General features: G+C 40.4%; 1 protein-coding gene across 2 annotated transcripts; it reads left to right on the top strand.

Annotated features, from left to right (window-relative positions):
- The first annotated feature begins 12,405 nt into the window (after nucleotides 1-12,405).
- Nucleotides 12,406-22,321, top strand: LOC131251741 (protein trichome birefringence-like 16). Of its 2 annotated transcripts, XM_058252660.1 has the most exons (7): nucleotides 12,406-12,455; nucleotides 12,543-12,836; nucleotides 13,005-13,097; nucleotides 18,720-18,986; nucleotides 19,495-19,815; nucleotides 20,363-20,573; nucleotides 21,309-22,321. In XM_058252660.1, exons 4-7 carry the CDS (start codon nucleotides 18,830-18,832, stop codon nucleotides 22,135-22,137), a joined length of 1,518 nt encoding a protein of 505 aa, XP_058108643.1. In that variant the 5' UTR covers nucleotides 12,406-12,455; nucleotides 12,543-12,836; nucleotides 13,005-13,097; nucleotides 18,720-18,829; the 3' UTR covers nucleotides 22,138-22,321. The 2 variants fall into 2 exon arrangements, with proteins under 2 accessions (XP_058108643.1, XP_058108644.1); XM_058252661.1 differs by lacking the exons at nucleotides 12,406-12,455; nucleotides 12,543-12,836 and having other exon boundaries at nucleotides 12,880-13,097; nucleotides 18,720-18,774; nucleotides 18,929-18,986.
- The last annotated feature ends 2,721 nt before the right edge of the window (nucleotides 22,322-25,042 follow it).

A 25,042-nucleotide genomic window follows, 5' to 3' on the forward strand; every position in this document is an offset into this window, starting at 1 on the left:
CCCTATGGATATGTCTTTTCACTTAAGTCTGAAAGGTTACATCTTTTCATATTTTGTTTTGAAAAGTTGTGTCTTTTGAAGCACAAGGGTTGCACCAATTGAGTTTAAACCCAATAGTCACAACCTCTTTTGAATTGGTGGTGTCTTCACAAAGTTTATAAATAGACTTCTGATTTTAAGTTTTGGAATGGATTAAAAAATTGATTTTCTCTGTAAAAATTTTGTTTAAGTATTTTCTAGTTCGGGTTAAGACTATAAGTGGTTCGAGCCCGTGTACAGTGAGTGCATCGCTGGGATCGGGTCATAGTCGTTGTACCCTGAAGGTCGATCGCTTTGGAAACCTGTTGCACTTGGGACGCTAACGAAGGGGATCAAATTCGATTTCAAGCCGAGTGACTCACGTCACACTTCGACTTTTATAAACCGATAAGTTTTCTCTTTTTCTCATTTTAAATTTATTTTATTTAAATAACTTTTCAAACTCCATATCCCAACAAGTAAAAGTTAGGCATTAAAAATTTCATGAGGAGATCACATCATATGGATGGTTCAGATTTTGGACTCATTTTACACTGGATGAGTTCTAAAAAAGTTATATATATATATATAACGGAATGCTCACTTGCGAACTAGTTCGCACGGACTACCTACGAACTTTTTTGAGAACTCATCATTCTCGAAAATCTGAATGGTCCACATGAAGCAGAACATCATTAAACCTCCTGGTACCAATTTTTACTTTGAACCAAAACTTTGGTGGGCCATAAAAATGCAAACAGTTTCTTCCCTTGATTTGAATTTCTCTTTACTATGGCCCACCAGAATCTTAGATCAGGGTGAAAATTCACCCCCAAAGGTTTCATGGGATTCCGCATCTTATGGACTGTTTGGATTCGACACCCATGACATGTGTGGAAAGGTGCGCACATACATAGGTGCGTAGGAGAGCATGCCTCTTATGGACTGTTAGGATTCGACACCCATGCTAAGCTGCGCACTAGTTCGCATGTGTGAGCTTTTTGGAGAACTTATCATAGGTGATGTGATTCCAAAATCTGAACGGTTCACATGGAGTAGAACCTCATGAAACCCTTTTGGTCCAATTTTTACTTAGATCCAAAACTTTGGTGGAACATAAAAAATAAAAACAGTTTCCTCCCTTATTTTGCATTTCTCTTTTCTATAGCCTTCCAAAATTTTAGATAAGGTTAAAAATGTTTCCCACATATATACACACACACGCACACACGAGATGGGAATATTCTCATTTATTTTATATATATATATATATATATATATATATATATATATATATATATATATATATATAGAGACGCACACGAGATGGGAATATTCTCATTTATTATTTTTTTCGATATTTACGGCGTCCTTGAGCTACTCACTACTAAAAGCAATAAAATATTTAGATGTGATTTGAGTATGCGGATCGTGTCCCGTGCGGCCCGTGCAGATCTATGTGGGGGCCACCATGATGTATCTGGTGAGTATTGTTTATCCACACCGTTCATCCTTCTCTCATATCATTTCAAGTAAGTTGACCACACCAGATATTACTCTTGCATTTAATGCTTAGCCCCAGCTATCAATTGATCGTTGAATTACTTAATTTTCTGCTCATGAATTAAAATGATCCAAGAGAAGAGATGGACGGCATGAATCAACAGATACGTCGTAGTAGACCCTCACACGGATCTGCCGCTTCCTTGCTAGAGAAGGGCGGGCCCGGAAGCATTCCGCTTCTATTTTTGGGTATCCATAGAATGTGAGGCGCATCGAGTAAACGGCCTCGATCAGTCCGATCAAATGGTTAAAGTCATGACTTGTATTATTGATATGACTTTTCTTAAGATGCTTTATGACTTGATAAACGGCCTGGATCAGTCCAATAGTAGATGCTTTATGACATTTTGTCACGATCCATCTTAAGATGCTTTATGACTTGATCTCGACTTTGCGTGAGAAAATGAACTTTGCGGGACCACCCGTGCTAATTCCTACCACGTAAAATGGCCAGGCTACTTGGGCCCTCCATATTGTAAATGTGAAATCTAATCCGTCCAACAGTTTAGAATCTAGATGATAGGATCTAGGACCAAAAATCAGCTAGTCCCACTTCTCATCTGAGCCACACAACAGGGGTAAATGGGGACGGATGCCAGGCATAGACTTGTGTGTGGGGCCATCATGGTGTGTATATTTCATCAGACCTGTTAATCAGGCGTCACTCTGCATAATTGAGTGAAAATACAAATATAAGTCTGATCCAAGACACTTTCGGGCTACAACCCGTGAAATTAAAGTCTTTAGACGCAATTTTACATTGTTATCATGATGTCGCTCATATCAGTTTATTACAAGAATTATATATTGAATTTACGGTCCAAGTAAAAGTTATAACATGATGGACGGAGTGGATTTAACGCATACGATATAGTTAGGTAAAAAGAGAGCGGAGGTTTTAAGCTCCGCTGACCAAAACTGGTGCCGTACACGATTCCACTCCCTAGCCATGTCTTAAAGGAGGGGAAGTGGTAGGTGACTCGCATCCAAATGGCCATGCTGTGACGGTCCTGACGGATGCGGATTAGCTACCGGCAGATTGACTAGCGAGAATACTAATGAAGTGATGTCACCAAATTCTGTGGGTCCCACCATGGTATATGTGTTGTATCCATACCGTCTTCATTTGGAGAGATCATTTCAGAACATGAGTTAAAGAATGGACCCCACTAAAGAAAACAGTGGATAGAGTGACATCCACCGTTGAAACCTTCTTAAGGTCCACCGTGGTGTTTATTTGAGATCCAACCCGTTCATAAGCTAAAAAATACATTAAAAAAGGGAAAACACAAATATCAGCTTGATCAAAAACTTCCGTGACCCTTAGAAGTTTTTAGTAGTAGGCATCACTCTCTCCACTGCGTTTTATGGTGGGGTAGAGCTTTGAATCTGACTCATTCTTTGGGTCATGCTCTAAAATATTCTCTCCAAATAGATTGGCAGTGTGGATACAAAACATACATTATGGTGGGACCTATGGAACTTGGTGACGTTACTTCCGTTGCCAATCCAGCTGCCTAGTGTAGCTAATCCGCGTCCTGTTGTGAGCCTGTGACACACAAGCTCGTACGCGGATTAGCGGTTCAATCCAACAATTGCGAGTAAATGCGCGTCCTGCTAACACATAAGGCAGGACTGACGCGGATTGCGTCCCACCCCGCGCAGACGGTAATCCGTCCGGGCAGGGCTATGTGGGGCCCACCGTGATTTAAGTGTTTTGTCTACGCGGTTCACCGCTTTTCTCAGATCCAGTGGACCACACCAACCAAAGCTGCACCGATAATGACATCCACAGTTGAAACCTTTCTAACGGCCAATGTGATAGTTTTTATACCATCCAACCTATAAGTCCATGTTGACGTGGGTGAAGTGAAAAAACAAATATAAAGTTGATCTGAAACTTCTCGAGCTAACATAAAGTTTTTAACGATAGATGTTGAATCCCCACTTTGTAGTCCACTTAAGCTCCGGACTTGCCTCATTTTTTGTTTCATATCTTAAAAAGATTTGAGAAAAACATTAAACAGTGTGGATAAAACACATCACGGTGGGCCCCATAGCACTTTACCCAGACCGATTATTGAGGGTAGGACGCAATCAGCATACAGGTAGGACGCAGATTAGCTGTTGGACTGGACAATAACGAGTCTCGTTATTCTTTGGGCTGCATCATGTTGTATGTGTTTTACCCATACCATACATCCATTCGAAGAGATCATTTTAGAGCATGAATCAAAGAATGAGGCAGATCTATGGTTAACGCTTATTAAGAAAAAGAAGTACAATAACACCCAGCGTTGAAACTTTCTTAGCCTAAAAATGATATTTATTTGAGGTCCAACTTGTTTATAAGTCGACGGATACATAGAATAAGGGAAAACACAAATATAAGCTTATAAAAAACTTATATGGAAGTTTTTAATGGTAAGAGTTCAATCCCTGATGTTTTCTGTGGTGGGATTCACTTGATCTATCTAGTTCTTTGGCTCATGCCATAAAATAATCTCTTCAAATGGATGGACAGTGTGGATACAACACATACATCATGGTAGAGACTACTAACCATGGTGAAGTAACTTCATTAGCGAGACTCCTGTCAGATTCAGTAGCTAATCTGCATCCCATGAGGTAATAAGACGTGTATCAGGTGCACCCCACCATGTTCAAGAAAAATGGATGCCTTGAAAGTTGACCAATCCAATACATGGAGGGGGCCTGATGGTCTAAGAATATGAGACACGAGTGGGCCACCAACACCATGAGAACACTAGCGGTCCTCCTCATGCGAACCGCTTTGTACAGGTGGTTTTCGGTCTTCACCTTAGAATATTACCCAATGCCCCAGGGATCATTGATTGGATGGTCGTTTTTGAATGTGGAACATTTTCTTTATATGTATTCTCTTACCACCTGTTTGCATGTTGTGTTCTTCTGGCTTATTTTAGTGCATGATCTCAAAAATGAACTTGATCTAAATCTAAAGTAGACCACACCACAGGAAAGAGTGGTGATTGAACACCCACCACTAAAAGCTTCCTAAGGTCAACTGTAATATTTATTTACCATCTAATCTGGTGATAAGATCATATAGTCTTGGATGAAAGGAAAGACCTGATGTGTTTTTTTAGATAAAAATAAATTTCAAAAATAAAAATTATTTTTAGAAAGTAAATAAATATATTAATTATTTAAACTTTTCATAAACAGTGTGTATAGCAAGTTGGTAAAAGAATGGATTTTTGCTTATGCAACCAGGGTTCAAATCTCCTCGAGGGAAGCACCGTCCGCGCGCCCGGGGCGTAGGCTGTAGGGCTGCTGGGGCGCTTTTTGGTGCTTTATTCGGCGCACTTCACACCGTCGCAAGGAGCAAAAAAATAGTCTTTTTGGCACATGGTTCAAACTTTTTTTTTTACCATGGTACAACTGGAATTGAATGAGGGTTTATCCTGATGATTTATGACCTTTGTTGATTAAGAGTAATTGTGACATGATTGTACATGTGGCACCTATGCCATGTGTCGCTTATGTGGATTCAGTTTTTTCTGTTGGATAACTGCTCCTGTCTGAATGGGTACAGAAACAACTGCCATAGAACATAGAAACATATCCTTTCATGAAAAGACAATTATTTACTGTGAATGAGTATGAATTTCTTGAAGAGGCTTTTTAACACCTCTTTAAGAAGAAATCCATAACCTTTCAGTTGATATCAATCCTGGATACTATAATCCAGAAGAAAAGACTCTTAATTCTTCACATTATATTATCTTCTGTGCAATTACTCTCGATCTTATCTCTTGGTGAGTTTTTTCTGAACGTCTTAATGGTGAGGGTTCAATCACCTCATTTTCGGGCGCAACCCTAAAATGTGTTGTAATTAAAAACATACACTTCAAGGTGGGCCCACAGCCCTAGCCACTTCGTTTCTCGCATCAACAAAAGTCAATGCCACATCGATGCTATTAATTCCATGGGAAGAAAGAGATATTCAACTAAATTTTGGTCTAAGGAGTTATTGCATGAAATGAAATAAAATGGTCATAAATGATTCCGAAAATGAAATCCAACATATGAGAGAGAATTTAAAAGTAAATGAAAAAAAAATACTTTTTTGATCTCTTTCGAAGAGCCACATGAGTAAACGAAGGTACCAATATGCACGTATCCGTCAAAACATGGCACATCGATGATGCACTAAAATAATTGAATTATCAACTACATAAAAATCACATCAATAAAATGATCCAAATTGCCCAAAAGTCTACCATTTAAATGAACATTTAAAAAATGTTTGCAGGTTGCTTGTGATCCTTATGTTGTGGCTCACTGGAGGCGTGAAATTTCCTAATTTTTAGTTAGCATATATTTTAATGGGCTTCTTGTAATCATTTTGTTAAATATCACGTGTATACTAATTTACAATATTAAAGCCAATTTATGATATCACACACGTGTGATGTATTGGAATTTTTCAATGCATTCAAACTCCTATTTCCAATATATTCAAATGCCATTCAAATTACTCCTATTTTTAATGTATTCAAAAGCGATTGAGTAAGAAATTTACTCCTTATTCATTTACCTCCAAATTCATTTCCCATTTAACTCCATTTACAAACTCCCACATGTGCCCAAAGAAAAATATTTTAGTAATAGGTATTTCTATTTCAAAATTCCTTATAAATTGACATTTTACCAAATAACACTTCCATGATGATCGGGCAATACTTTTGAGGAGTAGAATTTATATAAATAACTTATTTTTCTTCTTTTTTTTCCCCTTAAAAAGTGAAGCATCGAACTATGAGCCTCACAAGGAATCTGTCTAACGGCCAACCCATCAAACAAATACCGCCAACAATGCTCACCATGCGGACCAATTTTAGGTGAATCCAATGATAAGATGCGCCAATCGATAAAAACTAACATACACCACTCAAAACTATATAAATTCATCTATCCACTTGGCAATTTAATTAGCCCCCCAAAAAATTATACGCCTTATTGAGTTTTTGTTTTTTCACACATACATTAACAACTCGCACATACCCACACACTCACACCACGGTATGAAAACTTCAGGTCCTTTTATGGTGAAAAACCAAATGAAGGCATTTAGATATTTTCTCCTCCTAAGAAGCATCTCTCCCAATTTATCTCCATTTATATGTTATCCTAATTTGTGGTTTGTGGTACTTTTTAAGGGAGAAATTATTAAAAGACTCTTATTTATTTAATTTTCTTTAAAAAGTATTAAAGTTGATACTTGTGGGGCCACTTACTATGCCTATAACATCCAACTTGGCCAACATATGCACCCACAATGATAATTAACCAAATAAAAAAAATTGAGGGATCCAACCATGAGGTGGGTCACTCTATGAAAAGATACACATGACGCTACTTTAATTGCACATGTTTGATTGAATTTAGGCCATTTATAATGCTTGTGGCCACACATTCGAATTGAATAAAAATAAAACCACTAAATTATTTTCATTTTTTAAAGTAGCAACCCTTCTAACATATACACCCCACTGTGATGATCATTAAGACAAAAGATATGATTGATCTAATTGTCAAATGATTATTGTTACGTGGAAAATTGAATTGACCTATTGTACAAGACTTGCGACTAATCATAAGTGATGTCTAAGAACTGAACCATTTAAGAAGTACCATAATGAGCTCCTTAAGATATGGATGCATCAACCGTAAGATAAGTCAACTTTGAAAGATCAACGTTGAGCTAAAGCTTATGGGCAAAGCTCAATAGCGTGACTCACCTGTCGAGCTGATCTGATCGACTCCGGCTTAAGAAGCAGGATACTTGGAGAGAACCCTGCCTCATACCAGGAAAGGAGAGCTTCCGCCAAGTCATTGCCAAAGATCACACGCAACCAAGGTTGTCTCGGTGATATTTTCTGAAGTAAATCCCCGTGGACCCTTTAGCATATCTAGCTCATCCTACTAGGATACAAGAATTCAGTGGGTTTCGACAAGATGTGCTATCTCAAAAGTCGCCTAAGCATCCTATAAATATATCTACTGCCATTGAAGGAGGCGAGCAGAAAAACTTTAACCCAAGTTTTGTTTCTATTATAAAACCATTCACCTAACTCAAGCATTGGAGGGTCTTTGGACATAACTAACATTGTCATTTGTATTCTCCTAGTGTAGGTTCTCGCATATCCCCCCTCCAAATTTGAGCAATAACGATTACACATGAATTTAGATATTTTTTGGCACCACTAGTTGAAGCGGTCGAAATTTTCACTTCTGATAGTCATGATAGGAATCTTTTATTGAACATGTTGGATGTCATGCATGTACAAATTGGGCCCCACAATTCATCACTTTATCAAACTTTGAGAAAAAACTATGAGGGTAATCTTGTAATTTCAACCCTCTAAAAATTTTAGGATAGAATTTTCAACAAAAAAAACTCTCAAAAATTTCATCCATCCCTTCGCCCTTTAATATCTTGTTATTTTTATATTCAAATTATTTAAATTTTAAATAGAGGTTTTTACTTAAAAATTCCTCAAGGAATTAGATTTTATCAAATAATGCCTCCACGATTAAAAATTACATAGAGGTGCTTTTTGATGGATTAAACTATAAAAACACCTCAAATTCTCATTTAAATGCAGTAAAAATCAAGATTTATGGGGCTGTATAACTTCCAACCAATTGAACATATGTCACACACCATGTTGATAACAATAACAATACATCAAGTCAATCATATCATCAGACAAAGTGCAATTGATTTGAGATATTTTGAATGGTATACTGCAAGCTTATGGATGGATCCACCATATTTTTTGTTATCTAATAATAATGTCGGTGTTGATATGGAGGCGGATTAGATACTGTCAGGTTGAGCAGCGAGTTGGCTACCGAAGTGCCGTTACCAAGTTCTATGAGCTCCTGTCATGTGTTGTATCCACACCGTCTATCCATTTTTAGATAAAAATCTGTAGTGGACCCACCACAGAAAATAGTGGGGAGAGTGATTACCACCATTGAAACTATCCTAAGGCCCACCATAATGTTTATTTGAAATCCAACCTATTCAAAACTTAAAAAAGACATGAAATAAAGGAAAACGCAAATATCAGCTTGATCTAAAACTATCGCAGCATTTAGAAGTTTTTAATGGTGGGTGTCACTATCCCCACTGTTTTCTGTGGTGGGGGTCCACTGGAGCCTTGGATTTATCTCATTCATTGGGTATTGCCCTAAAATAACCTCTTTAAATGGATGGAAGGTGTGGATACAAAACATACGGCCCACGGAACTTGGTGGCGTCACTTCAGGAGGAGTTGGCTACTCAACCTGTCAGTACCTAATCCGTACCTAATCCGCGCCCGTTCATATTTCGGGGTGACCCATAGCAGTGGGGCCCACAACTTTAAAATTTTCACTCTCTCATTAAGAAAAAAGCAAGGAGCGCAGTGCGAGATGCTCTAATTAGTAAAATCTGCTTCATGAGTAGTTTGGGGGTGAAAATCCAATTTAAAAATTTTAAGATATAATTTATTATTATCTAAGTATTTAAATTATTTAAAATTTAAATAATTTTTTAAAATAAAGCTTTTAAGTCCAACCAGTCCAACTGGATTCAACTTCACCTGATTCAATTTTCAGCGGGTCAAGTTGATGGATCCGACTAGAGCTATTCTTAAAAATGGACCCGGACCCGTTATAACCTCGTCGGTTCCGTCGGGGACGGATGCAGATCAGGTGATGTTGCACACACCACCTCGAGCGGTGGTGTGGCGATGTTTTGGGGGCCGTGGGCCAACCGTGATGTATGTGTTCTATATCACGCCGTCCATTAGGTTATCTAGGTAATTTTAGGGCATGATTTAGAAAATAGGAAGATCTGAACCTCAAGGGGACCACACCACATGAAACAGTGGTGATTGAACGTTCATCATTAAAAACTTCTTGGGTGTCATAAAAGTTTTGGATCAAGATGATACTTGTTTTTTGGATTCATCCATGTATTTTTGACATTATCAATAGGTTGGATGGAAAATAAACATTACGGTGGGCCTTAGGAAGGTTTCAACCGTCGGTGAGTGTTCAATCGCCACTGTTTCTTGTAAGATGGTCCACTTGAGCTTCATATATTCTTTATTCTTGGCTTTATGACCCAAGATGATGTGATAAGACGGATGAACGGCGTGGATATAAAATATATACATCAAGGTAGGCCTTACAGTGCCCCGCACATCATCACACATCCTAATCAGCATACCGTCGGACGCCGATTGGGTACTGCCCCGCCTGTTCAGAGCTTGGAACAGGCTGAGGTTCTGAGGGTCCCACCCTATTTCATGGGTTAATCCACACTGTCCTTCCATTTTTTCACATAATTTTATAACATAATACAATAAAATTGGCAGATAAAAGGCTCAAGTGGACCACACCACAAGAATAATCATTGATATTCATGTCCACCGTTGAAACCTCCTTAGCACCCAGTGTGATGTTTATTTTCCATCCAACCTATTCATAAGGTTACATAGACCCAAACGTACGCAAAACACAAATATCATTTCGATCCAAAACTTCTACTTCTAGCAAGAAGTTTTTAATGGTGGGATTTTAATCCTCACTTTGTGGTCCACTCAAGACTTTGATATATCTAATTTTTTATATTATAATCTAAAATGATATGAAAAAATAGATAGACTGTGTGGATGAACCCATAAATTACGGTGAGCCTCTCAGATCGCCAGACTGTCCCGAGCTCGGAACAGTCGATGGCAGTACCCAATCCGCTTTCCGTACCGTCGGGGACACGGCTGGAAAATCGCGTGGACATGCTTTCCCAACCGTGTACGCGTTTTTTTAATCACAGCAATCACAACATACGGATGACATGTGACTGGAGCCTGTCCGTGGAAAAGCCGAGCAACTTGAAGGAGCACGCTAAATAGTGGCCCAACAAATCTCCACCATACATATATCCACGTATGGTGATCAAAACAATTTTGATGGCCCACAATGTGAAAACTTCCCACGGATTGATCCTTCCGTTGGGCCCATCGTGGCCTCAGAACGTATGGTAGGAACGAGAAAGGCCCATGGTGTACATTCAACGCCCGGAATTCCACTAGTTTTGACACTTACGAATGTATGATTGTTGAAAAATTTCTACCCATGCGCCATACGAGTCGGATTCTAGTTGGATCCTACTGGACCAACGGTTCTGATTGCAAATAGGTAGGTTGGAGACACGAAGGAGCACGTTTTATTGTAGTCACGCAGAATACATTCTTTTTTCAACTACGAAGTAAGATACCGACACGGGTCGTAGAATCTAGACGCCTATTCATTAAGCAGATGCATTAGACCCTGCCTTTGACTCGCAAATCAGACTTTGGAGGATGCGGATGGCCTGGAGTGACCCGACTCTGTGGGGCCCACAGTGATGGTTTTGTTTTATCCACTCCGTAAATCCGTCTTGAAAGATCATTTTATGATATGAATCAAAAAATGAGGTAGATCTAAAACTCAAGTGGACCACACCACATGAAATAGTGGGAATTGAATGCATGCCATTGAAAACTTCTCGGAGCCACATAGGTTTTCGATCAAGCTGATATTTGCGTTTTACCTTCATTCCGGTCCGTATGACCTGGATGGCAAATAAAAATCATGGTGGGCCATAGGAAGGTTTCAACTATACGTGTCACTATCCAGCTGTTTCTTGTGGTGTGGTCTTCTTGCGGTTTGGATCCGCCTCATTTTTTATCTCATGCTTTAGAATGATACGGAAAAATGGATGGACGATGTGGATATAAATCACATACATCACGGTGGCCCCACAGCGCCCAACAGGTGTTGTTGCGTCACCACCCAATCCGTTTCCCAACGGGATAGTATTCATCCCAAAAATTACAGGCTCAGATGCGTCTAGAACTGTGGGACTGATGCGCCACGACTACATGGTGGACCACCTCTCGAAAGTGCCTTATATCGGAAGATCCTGACCATCGAACATCTGGCCAAACGTTTAGTTCGTCAAACATTCCGATGATTTCAGAGCATCCGGCATCCACGTGTGACACCTCAGTTTGCAGATCAACGGCTTGGATCCTTGGATCACCTAACCATGGACACGATCTGCAAAGACTCTTTCCACATCGGATCTAATCATATCCTGCCATCCACAACGGAGACCACACCATTTGTACGCCTTGGATATCCGTACGCGGATACCCCGTGACCCGTGTGCGGGAGCGTGACTTGCTGCGACCCGAAGCAGATATGTGAATGAGAACCTGAAAGTAAGGGCCCACCTTGATGAATTCATTTTATATCCACACCGTTCATCTGTTTTTACAGCTTATTTTAGACGATGGTCCGAAAACAGAAATAGATAGAATAATTCAGGTCAATCACACCACAATAAATAGTGGTTATTGACCATTACAAACCTTTTGTGGGCGAAATTTTTGGATCAATCTGAAATTTGTTCTTTTCTTAAATCCAGATCTGTGTGATCTTATCAACAGATTAGATGGTCAATAAAATTTACGGTGGAAGCTAAGAATTTTTTAATTGTGAGCGTTGAATGACCATAGTTTCCTATGGTGTTTCCCACATGAAATTTATTTATGATTTTTTTCTTTGGCTGAAGCAAAATTAATCTTGAAAAACATATGGACGGTGTGGATATACAATAAATACGTATAGGTGGGTCCTATGGTCAGGTTCTCACCCACATCGGTGGTTCCGGGTCGCGGCGACGTCGCGCTCCGTCCGTGTGCGGTGGATGAGGCACCACCATTTAAAAAAATGGTTGTGGAATCTCACCTACTTGTCATTTTCGTAGAATCCTGAGGCATCCGAAGGTGAATACTGTCCTGATGGGTTCATTTTCTTAAAAGGGGATCCCATTTCGCATTAATCCACACCGTTGATCTTATAATCGACGACAGTTATCAGATGACCAAAAAGCACTCTAGCTTCGAAGATCGCAGCCATGAAATCTCTGGCCTTTCAACGGACCATTTTTAGGGCAATGGATTAAAAGGCTAAGAATAGAATAACACGATAGAGTTTGGGGAACCCACCGTCTAAAGATAAGGCCTCTTGATTAACGGTCTGGATCAGAACGTACGGTGGACCCTCACGTACTGATGCGTCAGCACTTCATAATTCCTCCCTTTATTAATAATAGTTCTTTATTTTGCTTGTCTTTCTCGCTTCCCACCTCCCTCCCTCTCTCTCAGGTGCCTTTTCTTTTCTTTTCTTTTCTTTTCTTTTTCTTTTTCCAAAATTCAAATATATATTTCATTTAAAAAAATTTCTTTTACATGAAAATACATTTGAATCTTTCTTTCGCTCTTTCAGATTATATGTATTTTTATTTACGTATTTTTATTCTTTTATCTGTGCAGAAATCTCGAGACAGAAGAAGACCAGAAAATAAGGCGATTTTCTAGGGTTTTCTTTTTACATGCTTTGAGATCTCCAATCCTATTTTCACGCAGGTGTGTCTTTTTTATTTCGTTATTTCATTTTTTATTATTTTTGGTAGATTGGGAAATGGTGTTGTTGTTGTTGTTTTATTTTTTATTTTTAAAAAATTATGAATATATATTTTTTTTTGTCTTTCTTTTGGTGTATGTATAATTTCATTTCTTGAATGGAAAATGCTCATCGAAACGGAATTCAAGGAACCAATCTGTGTTCTTTTTATAATTTGATTATTATTTTAAATTATTTTTAATTTTATTTTGTTTTTGCGAGCAATGTCGAATGATTAGTATGAAGAACATATATGCATTGGTTTTTGGGAATTCTCTGTTAAGAAGGAAAGGAATGTCGTGGATGCAATGAATTCCTGCAAATGGGCCCCGCGGTTTGGTGATCTGGACGGCTGATCCGATGGGGACCTGCAGTGGATGGGCCTTTTTGTTTTTGAAAGGTGAAAGGAGTGGATGGGCCATGCACTCTAAAATGCAAAAAAATAAATTAAAAAAATCCCTGATTTGTCCATGGCACGGACCTTTGAGCCGTGGGCCCTGCTTGTAGGAAGTCATGCTAAGGATTATATGTTTCTGATTCTTCTGCCGCGGCCAGCCGGTGGAGGGGAGGGATCAGATCTACCGTGCCAAACTGCAGGCCCCACTCATAGGAACTCTAAAACCTGAAGATACTATGAATGCCCTTGGCCCTAGGATTATATAATTCCTACTAAGTTTCATGCATACATTGACAGTTCTTCATTGAAAGGAAAGTACAATAATATCTTTAGAAACCAGGATGGGAGAAAGAAGGATGCATTGGGTGCAATATTGGCATCGTTGATTTCTTTGGAAATCGAACAAAGCCTCAAAGGGGGGACATTGATTACTCTGTCGAATGATTAGTATGAAGAACATATATGCATTGGTGTTTGGGAATTCTCTGTTAAGAAGGAAAGGAATGTCGTGGATGCAATGAATTCCTGCAAATGGGCCCCACGGTTTGGTGATCTGGACGGCTGATCTGATGGGACCTGCAGTGGATGGGCCTTTTTGTTTTTGAAAGGTGAAAGGAGTGGATGGGCCATGCACTCTAAAATGCAAAATAAATAAATAAAAATAATCCTTGATTTGTCCATGGCACAGACCTTTGAGCCGTGGGCCCTGCTTGTAGGAAGTCGTGCTAGGGATTATATGTTTTTGATTCTTCTGCCACGGCCGGCCGGTGGAGGGGAGGGATCAGATCTACTGTGCCAAACTGCCGGCCCCACTCATAGGAACTCTAAAGCCTGAAGATACTATGAATGCCCTTGGCCCTAGGATTATATAATTCCTACTAAGTTTCATGCATACATTGACAGTTCTTCATTGAAAGGAATAGTACAATAATATCTTTAGAAACCAGGATGGGAGAAAGAAGGATGCATTGGGTGCAATATTGGCATCGCTGATTTCTTTGGAAATCGAACAAAGCCTCAAAGGGGGGACATTGATTACTCTGTTGGATGACATTTATAAAGTTGGGTTCAATCTGCGGCTTGTAGTTATTCAGGTCTGAGAGAGTTGCAAGCTGCAAGCTCTTGATTTGTGTGTCCAGGCTTTTGCATCTGAAAGAGTACCCTTTCGAATGATGCTCAAATCCTTCAGAAAATTGGAGTACGCTTGCCAGGTATTAGGATACTCAGATAAGGGATCCCCTTTACCAAACTTGAAATGCTAATCTTACTAAGATAATCATAAACTTGGGTTCAGTCCTTTGGAAAATTGAATTACATGTACCAAGGTAACATATGCTTTTGTACATTCTAGGTCTCCATGAAGTCTGCCTAACCTGATCCTTGCGAGATGAAGACGAGGTGTAAGTATTGAGGTGTGAGGCATAAGGCTGGTGTATATTTTTCTTTTACTAAAAAAATTTAAGAAATAAAAAGCGAGGAAAAAAAGAAGAAAAAAAGTAAATTGTATGTCATTTTGTTAGAATGGGCATTGGTACCACCTTTGTGTTGGTTATAGACGAGTGAATGAGGCATTTACAAGAAGAAGTCCTATGGTGCATGTTGTTTGCAGATGACATACTTTTGAGTGATGAGATGAGGGAGGGCCTAAATGCAAGCTAGAACTATGGAGGGATGCTTTAGAATTAGTTTGACTAAAAGAGAGTATATGAAATACAGTTTTAATAACACTAGGAGTGGAAATAGGAAATTAGTTAAGAATTCATGGTATACAAAATCAGTTACGTTGTGGCTGTAATGACCATTACCTAATGGTAATGGTCGTATCCATTATGCATTACGGGGCCAAAATGGTTGTTGTAGAAAACAAGGGCCGTAACGGACCTGTATCGGTCCATGTGTATATATATAAAAGGGCTGTAACGGCTATTATCATTACAATAATGGCAGCGGCTGTTGCGGCCACCGTTACCGTTATGGAACACCTTTGTTAAGATTGTTGACCAAGGGAGTTTTATGTGTTCTATCAGGTGTGTGCTTTGTAAAGTGATTTAGATTGTGAGAGAGTGGTGTCCTTGAGTTTTTGGGTTCGGTAGATATGTAAAGCTTTTGCTTTTTTCTCATTGTGTCCTGTTTTTGTTTTGCCTTTCCTTGTTTTTCTGTTTTCTGTTTTTGTGCCTTTGGATTAATAAACTTATCATCACCTTTACAAAAAGAAAAAGAAAAAAGACTAGCCAAGCTTTATAGGAGAAAATGTTAGGCAGTTAAGGAACAACATGCTTATAGGATGAGTGTAGCTGAAATGAGAATGCTAAGATGGATGAGTGGCAAGACAAGGAAGGATAAATTAAAAATGAATGCATTTGAGAAACTTAGGAGTAGCACCAATAGGTAATAAGATGAGGGAATGTTGATTTAGATGGTTTGGTTATGTGCAATGGAGACCAAGGGTTGTGCTGGATAGAAGAAGTGAGTTGGTGCAACTGTGTAAGCTGAAGGCTCTAAAAGGGCAAGGGGAAGGCTCAAATGGAAGTGGGTGGATGTAGTAAGAAAAGACTTGATGACCTATGGTTTAACTGATGGCATGGTCCTTGATAGAGTGGAATGGCGAAATAGGATTCATGTAATTGACCCATATTAGCTAGATAAGTCTTAAAATATTGAAGTTCAGGACTTCCCTACGACTAACTATGTGGCTAAATTTGCGCAAAGCTGCTTGCATCATATATAGTAGAGATGGCTGAGACCGCGTTGTTCCATTTGCAATCGACATTACCCAGCTACAAGTATAATTATGTGGTGTGTGGGTACAAGTATAGGTTTAGGTGTTGGACTCGCTCGACTCTTGAGCCTCTTGACTAGGCGACATTGAGTATATTAATATTTAAATTTAATTGCCTTTCAAAAAATATTTAAATTTAGTATCTTAATATTTATTGTAATGCTTTTTAACTCTTTCAAATATAACTCACATTGTAATTGTAAGATTCAACGTTAGAGAGAGTTGGTGCTTGGGGATAGATTCATTCTTTTAGCGAGGGTAAACCTTTCAATGGATGGTGCACATCTGGCAAACTATACACATTTTACATGGCAAGTAGCAGATTGTGCATGCACATCTGGTTGGTATGCATTGGATGCACCTATGCAGTTTTTAAAAGCAGGTATAATATAAAAAAACCAACAGAAGATTCTTTCAAGTTTGCCTCTTGAACAGGAAAATTACCCATATTGTTGATATTGCATATTGTCGAGGTAGGGGCTGTTTGATTTTCTAATTCCAACTGTAATTCACTGTAACAAGGTGATAATTATTTACTTCTGTAATTCAGGCCAGCTCCCAAGGTGACGTTGACATGCACCCTCTTTGATAGCAATCCATCACGTAAACCGAGGAGGAAAACGTTAAAACTGCGGGGCCCACCGTGATGCATATGTCTTACCCACACCATCCATCCCTTCCGCCAGCTCATTTTAGGGCATGAGCCGAAAAATGAGGCAGATCCAAAGCTCAAGTGGACCACACCACCAGAAACAGAGGAAATTGAACAGCTACTGTTGAAAACTTCTTGGGCCCCCCAGAAGTTTTGGATCATGCCGATCATTTTGTTATCCCTTTATCCATGACCCTGTGACCTTATGAACAGGTTGGATGACAAATAAACATCAATATGGGCCCTAGGGAGGAAACAACTTTCAATGGTGGACGTCTATAGGACCACTTTTCCTGAGGTGTGGTCCACTTGAGCTTTGGATCTATTCATTTTTGGGCTCATGCCCTAAAACACACTGTTAAAACGGCTGGATGGCGTGGTAAGTCATATACATCACGGTGGGGCCCACAAATTTAAATCAGCACTAACAAGGTCCTTTTCAGACCAATTTTCGAGGTAAAAATCCTCGCCAATTTCCATATCTTGGAAAAAGATGAAGTCATTATTACCTAGTTACCTGTATTTACCAAGGTAAATAAAAAATCAAACAGCCCCTAGGATGAAATGATTTTTATAAAGTTAAATCTTCATTGATGTATGCATACAACTATCAGGTGAATGGGACCTTTTGTATTATTTGAAATAAGAAAAAAGAGATGAAACATCCCTGCAGTATTAGTGCAGAAAAAAAAAAAAAAAACCCCCCCGCATCTTAAAATCGAGGAAATTTCAGCCCCCTCATCAAGGGGAACATCTCCCTTACCATGAAGGTTCATCTCTTACAGAAAATAATCATCCAAACATCCCACTTAAGACATGGATGCCCTGGGGTGGCGGCAGCGGTGGAGCTTTCTACCATTTTGATGCAGCTTTCACTTACGATAGAGGCGTCCATTGGACACGGTATCACAAAAATTTGAATGCTGTAGTGTCCATCTGTTGGGCTAGAATGCAGCTTTCCATGTACAGGCTTCAACCAAAAGTGGTCTCTACTCTAGGCTGCTGCTGTGGGTACTCCAACAGAGCATCCCTAGGGCATTTGGTACAAACATGAGGGGAAAGCATCTTACATTTTAGGACCCATTTATCACAGGGATGTTGTGTACCTGTGCAATATTGGCACACCACAGCTCACCACTTCAATATTTGCTCCTGTTGTATACACTCTTCTAGGAGGTATAGCCCAAAAATAATCTCAAAATACATTGACATCCATGTCCAGAACTTGAAGATCCATGGACATGGACGTTCCCTTGCAAATTCCTATCCATGTATCCAAACAAACCCTTATGTTTGTCTCTAGACTATATGGTCCTGTCCAATCAATTTGTGTGCCATGTTGGCATATGTGCCATAGCTCACCACTTCAATATGTGTTCCTGTGATACACTCTTCCTGAAAAGTACTTCCAAGAAGTATCATCTGAACACAATCTCAACATATAGTTGAACTAAGAAAACATGTCTGAATTCTTTGTTTGTTCAAGGTTATTCCTGTATATGTGATTTAGGGTCTAGAAAAAAGAAGAAGAAGAAGACATGACCAAAACAAAAGAAGGGGGAAAAAAAGATCAAAATGGTGTACAATACTTTTTCTCCCTGTCAATCTTTTGTTTTTAATGGATGTGAAATAGAAAAAATGCTGTTTTGAACAGCAATTGTGTTATGCAACTGTGCATGGGCTACTTACCTTCAAAATGTTTTCTTCTTTAGAGAAAATTATGCATATTTTCTCAAATGGCTGCATGTTTTCTACAGAAGAGAAGCCTAAACACCTCATGCCCATGATGATATCCCAACGCTCTTAAGTCAGGTCAGAAACATCAAAAGGAGATCAGTTTTTTTTGTTTTTTTGGGGGGTTTTAGGGATGAAAGGAGGTATACGTTTCAATGGGTTGAGAGGTAAGCAGCTGTCGCTTACGCTCATAGCTCTCATTTGCACAACCATCCTGCTTTGGGCATGGCAGAAAACCCCACTCGTCACCATTCTCCCACCTCAGAATCGGCTCGAGATCTTCTCTCCAGGTTCATCCCTTCATGCCTACATCCCATAGTTACCTTTATATGTTTGTGTTTAATTTCAGTACCCTTGCTAGAGCTTTGGTAAAGCTCAAATACGTGTGCAATAAAGCTCATGTACAAGCCATGCATGTGGCACAATTGGTCGAAGATCCAATCCATCCATCAGAACAGCACCACTATATTGATGCTCTACTAGTGCAAGATTCAGGTTGATCCACTGGTTAGGCGGGCCATGGCTTGCAAAACAAGTATATGGCTCTAAAAAAATCAGCCAAAGTTTTTTAACCCATCCACCTGTCCACATGGTGATTGGACCAGATTTACTTTTGGGAAAACATGTATGAGATCCGACCAACCTGATGGATGGATTATATCTCCCACCTATTGTGCCATGCTGGCACACGTGCGGCGTGTGCACGAGTTCTATTGCACACACCGTGCATGTAGCTAGGATCACCCTTGCTATATTTGGATTTATCTTTAGCTATTCAATATTCTTGTGGCGGTGCAGCAATTCTTGCAAGCACTCCGACAGAATCTACATCGCTAAAACAGAAGACAAATGCAGAAGAAGATTTCTCATTTGCTCCTGAGGTGAGGGAAACAACAATGGAAAGAACTCACAAAGCAGGAGAAACAAGAACCGAAAGAACTGACCAGGTAGAAGAAGGTGGTTCTATTGTTCCGACTGAGGTGAGAGAAACAAGCTCCAGAGGAGCTGACCAGGCGGAAGAAGATGGTTCTGCTGCTGCACCAATGGCTTCTGAAGCCACAAGCTCCTCTCAAAAGATAAAAGAGAGCATGAATTTGATGTCCCCAGAAGAGGAAAAAGGTAGAGTGCCTCATGCGGTTGTTTTCTTAATTCCTATTCGATCCCTGTTTGTTTTTGAGGACGGGCAATTTGCAGGATTAGGGTTTTTGCAACCTTGCTCTGCTGTCTATCTTGTTTGCAGCTTTTAAAGGTTTACATGATTTGGTGTTTAGTATTTTCACAATCATAAATCGAAGCCATCTACCCTTCCTAGGATTAGGGCTGCAACTTGGGTTTGTGTCAACCTGAACCTGATTGATGCACCCCTAGTTTGGGTTGGATTGTCAGGGTCAGGTTGGTTTGGGTTGGAAAACGCCAACCCGATTTCAGTTCGGGTCAGGCTTAGGATTAGGAATAAACATATGTATTTGGGTCAGGTTTGGTCAGGTTGGGTCGAGTGTATAGGTTTGGGTTGGGTTGGGTTGGGTTTGCAGGTCGGGTATACTTGAGATTGGGTTGGACCTGGGTTGATCCTCAACCCAACCCATCCTAGTGGTAGCCCTACCATAGGTCTATCAGCATTTTGATTTGCAATTGATCTTTTCTTTTCTTTTTTTTTTCAAATCAGTCATTCATAAAGGAGCTTGCAACTATGCCAAAGGAAAATGGGTTCCAGACAGCAGGCGGCCGTTGTATTCTGGTTATGGTTGTAAGCAATGGCTATCGGATATGTGGGCTTGTAGGTTGACTCAACGGACGGATTTTTCCTATGAAAACTTCCGATGGCAGCCAGAAAACTGTGAGATGCCAGACTTTGATGGGCTGACATTTCTGGAAAGGTATTTTTCCTTATCCCATGTTTTAGTCTATTTGGTATCATTTGCTAGACTGGCATCCTTTTTACAACACTTGCTTTACACAGTGTGTAAAACGCCCTAGTTTGGGGTCCACCATGTTGTCTGTCATATCCACTCTTGACTATCAGGTCCTATAGTGGATATTAGTTGCTAAAGTCAAAATTTAGCTAGATCCACAATTCGGATGGGTGCTGTGGCGCCACCACATGGAGCAATGGGAATGGGATGTGCACCATAGGTGTGTGTGGGGCCACCATTGTTTGTCTTTCATCAAACCTATTAATCATGTGTTACCCACAGGGACCAGGAGAAGATACAAAAACCAGCAGCCTGACAAAAAACTCGCGCATGCTGCACCATCTGAACAAAACGGGTTTAGGAGCAATTTTACATTGTTCCCGTTGGTGTGGCCCATATCAGTTTTTAATTGAGCTTATGTTCTGTATTGACGGTTCATATACTGGTGATAACCTGATGCACAGAGTAGATTTTACATGTACAACATGGCAGACCCCAGGGAACTTGGGTGTTTGTGCAGGCATGTAGATGATTCCAGTCCTCATTTGCTGGGACGCCGTGGATGGTTGGGCTGGTAGTCATTTGCTGGGACGCCGTGGATGGTTGGGCTGGTAGTTTTTGCCTTGTCGATCTTATGCCCTTTCAGCAATCAGGATTTTTCTGACATTGTCTAGGATCGGCGGTGATGATATATCGCAGGATGCGGGACAAGACCATTGCCCTTGTGGGGGACTCTTTGGGGAGGCAGCAGTTCCAGTCCCTGATGTGTATGGTCACTGGCGGGAATGAGAACCTGGAAGTGGAAAACATTGGAAAGACATACGGTCTTGCCAAGGCCCGTGGTGCGATACGGCCTGATGGGTGGGCCTATCGGTTCCCGCGCACCAATACTACGATCCTTTATTACTGGTCTGCAAGCCTCTGCGAATTGGAGCCTCTAAACCTCTCCAACCCTTCCACCAATTACGCCATGCATCTTGATCGCCCAGCAACATTCCTGCAGCGCTACATCGGCCGGTTTGACGCCCTTGTCCTCAACACAGGCCACCATTGGAACAGGGGCAAGCTCAATGCAAACCGGTGGGTTATGTACGTGGGTGGTGTGCCCAACACCAACAGGAAGATCGCGGAGATAGGGAATGCCAAGAACCTGACCATCTATAGCGTCGTGAGGTGGGTGGACTCTCAGCTTCCACAGCATCCGCGGCTCAAGGCCTTTTTCAGGACGATATCACCCAGGCATTTTGTCAACGGGGATTGGAACTCAGGCGGGAGCTGCGACAGCACCACACCGTTGGCCGGAGGGAGCGAGGTCTTGAAAGACGAGTCTGCCGACCCAGTCGTGGCAGGCGCTGTGAAAGGCACGGCGGTTAAGCTCTTGGACATAACCGCCCTTTCGCAGCTGAGGGATGAGTGCCACATATCAAAGTACAGCATCAAGTCAGCGGAAGGGGTGCACGATTGCCTGCATTGGTGCCTGCCAGGCGTTCCGGATACATGGAATGAAATCCTCGCTGCACAACTATAGACAATGACTATCTGGTGGGACCCACATCATTCATTTGACAGGAAAAGAAACGGTAAGCATCCAGCATATGTCCGAGGTAATCACTTCACTATGAACCAAGACCCGTTGTGGAGCTGGATTCGTTGCCATGGGGCCTTTTTGGCTTGGATTTTCAATCATTGTTTCGTGTTCTAGCTGATAAAAAGCAGCAGCAGCGGTTGCCACAGCGGATTCATTCATCAATTTGAGTTATGGTAGGTTCACACAACACCCGTTCATGGGCCATAATAGGTAATAGCTGTCTGACCAAATGAGCGCAGAGGATCGGGTTGCTCTTCCACATGTGAAAGCATGCCGTGGCCGTCTGGTGGTGGTTGTCGTTCATGCATCTGATTTTAGCCTCAGAGAAAGGCCAGAAGCTTGTTGTTGTAGCATATATTCATCAACGTGGAGGGGGTATATTCAATCAATGTCGTAACCTGAAATTTCTTGATCAAAAACTCAGATGGGCCACACCAATAGGAATAATGTAAAATCGCATCTAAAAGCTCTCTAAGTTCACAGCTTGTGGCCTGCCTGATTTTTTTTATCAGTCTGATTTTTTTAATTTTCCCTTTGTCCTAGTGAGTCACACTTGATGAACCGGTTTGATGAAATGTACACGCCACGGTGGTCCCACATGCGAACTTATGGCTTAGGTTCCATCCACATTGTTCCTTATGGTGTGGCGCACCTGAGTTGTGGATATGACTATTTTTATTTTTATTTTTATTTTTTTTGCCTCAGGAGCTATTGTGGTAGAGTGCACCTGATGGACGGAGTGGATTTCAGGTATAGAACATTGTTTGCAACATGTCCTCAGATCCAACAGATATGGTTCTGAGGTAAAAATAGCAATGCGTCGGGGTTTCATCACACATGTATGACATCTGGGCCGTTCAGCTAATTGCTCTGTCATGGATGCGCCATGACCCAAAGATCGTGAATCTGCACGAATGATTTATTATTATTATTTTGGGTAGATTTTTTGCCAACCGTGTGCACGCACGTGTGTAATTTGGATCATTCTTTCTGTGGGGAGTGTAGCGAGCATGCTCTGATTTGAAAAATCAGGACAGTCCATTTGCCACAAATTGAACGGCTGGCGTTGGGTTTGTTATGTGTCGTAGGATTTGTTGCAGTCGAGTTGGACCACATCATCACGTACTGCATTTAATGAAGCGAGACACTATTAGTGATGATGTGGACCAATCATGTCAGAGAATCCGATTCTTTATAGATTTTCCTCCCACGTGGCATTGCCACTCCAATCCTTCTTGGGAACGGATTGGCTACTCCCCTGCCACCAGCCAATGGCTGGTGGTCGGTGCTCTGTGGGCCCCAACATAATGTATGTATTTCATCCATTCGGTCCATCTATTTTTCCAGATCATTTTATGGTATGAGTCACAAAATGAGTTATATACAAATCTCAAGTGGAACACATTACAGGAAACAGTGTTGAATGAGCGTCGACCATTAAAAAACTTTTGGGGGCCATAAAAGTTTTGGATCAATCTGATCTTTGTTTTTTCCATTCATCTGGACCTTTATGACCTAATCAAAAGATTGGATTTCAAAAAATTAATTTTGGATATCCAATCACTATTGTTTTCTTGTGGTGTGGTCCACCTAAGATTTATATCCCTCTCATCTTTGGGATCAAGCCCTAAAATGATCTTTAAAAATGGATGAACGGAATGGATTAAACACATACATCATGGTGGGGCCCACAGTGCACCGACCACCAGCCAGGTGGCTGGTGGCAGGGGAGTAGCCAATCCGTTTCCTTCATTCTTACCTCCCAGGTAGTTTCTCACGGTACATCGGAGCGACATGCTGTATGGTACACTAACAATGCTGATTTCTTGTATCTTCACTTCACCCTGACTTATGTGGTGCCACGTTGGAGAAGAAGCAACTACTCTACCCTCTATAATGGACTTATGAACATTGATAAAAATACAGTTGCGGCGAGTGACAGTTACGGCCGATGCATCATAACATCATGCATAAGCTCTTACGATCGAAGTCACTTGAGGAGTCGAGTGACAACAATGCCAAGTCGGCTACAAAAATCTCTCTGGACTCAAAACTGTATAAATATAAGAAAGATGGAAGAATTTTGGGCCATAGCCAACTCAATACAAATCAAATATACAGTGCAATGTTGTTTACCTTATTTTAATTTATCTTAAATGGCTTGAGCATAAGAGTAATGTAGTTCCGTCTATCTATACCGATATGCTGGACTGACCTATATCATGAGTAGAGTAATTTCCTTCCATCCATGCTAAACTATAGATCACAAGTATGTCATTTTTCTTCTTTTTTATTAAATATAATTCCCTTCGTCTACGTCCAAGTCACTAGTTTAAAAAAGACTTAGATTTAGTGCATTGCCATTTACGCCACATACGTTAGATTGTTGAGGGATATTGAGTTTTTATTTTATTTTTAATTAACGTAATCAAGTTCTTTTTACTCTTAGATTGCACAAATCATATTATTTTTGCTCTCCTTGTAAGAAAGAGTTTTTTCCGGTTGAAAGGCAAAAAAAAACTCATTAGAATGATGAAAACTCCCCTTCACAAATCATACAATTTCATTTATAGGTGGCTAAATAGATGATCGGATTGCTTGAGTTCTTGGTCATAGATGATCACCCATGATTTCGTTGCTTACATCTATCTAAATCTTTATGATCAGTTCATCTTGGGCCAATCAATCCTAACCACAACACTCAGATAGTTATCTTTCAATGTATGTTTTACTTAATTAACCAAAGTGTTCTGACCATTCCAATGTCTCAAGATGGTCAAGGATTATAATTACATCACATGATATAATTAAAATATTAGATTTCCAATTTAAATAGAAAGTTCCG

This window comes from Magnolia sinica, chromosome 7 (genome assembly GCF_029962835.1).
Source record: "Magnolia sinica isolate HGM2019 chromosome 7, MsV1, whole genome shotgun sequence".
NCBI lineage: Eukaryota > Viridiplantae > Streptophyta > Magnoliopsida > Magnoliales > Magnoliaceae > Magnolia > Magnolia sinica.

Coding starts and splice junctions, on each gene's coding strand:
- LOC131251741 (XM_058252660.1), top strand. CDS start 18,830: ATGAAAGGAGGTATACGTTTCAATGGGTTGAGAGGTAAGCAGCTGTCG. Junction 18,987..19,494: donor GCTCGAGATCTTCTCTCCAG/GTTCATCCCTTC, acceptor GTGGCGGTGCAG/CAATTCTTGCAAGCACTCCG. Junction 20,574..21,308: donor GGGCTGACATTTCTGGAAAG/GTATTTTTCCTT, acceptor GATATATCGCAG/GATGCGGGACAAGACCATTG.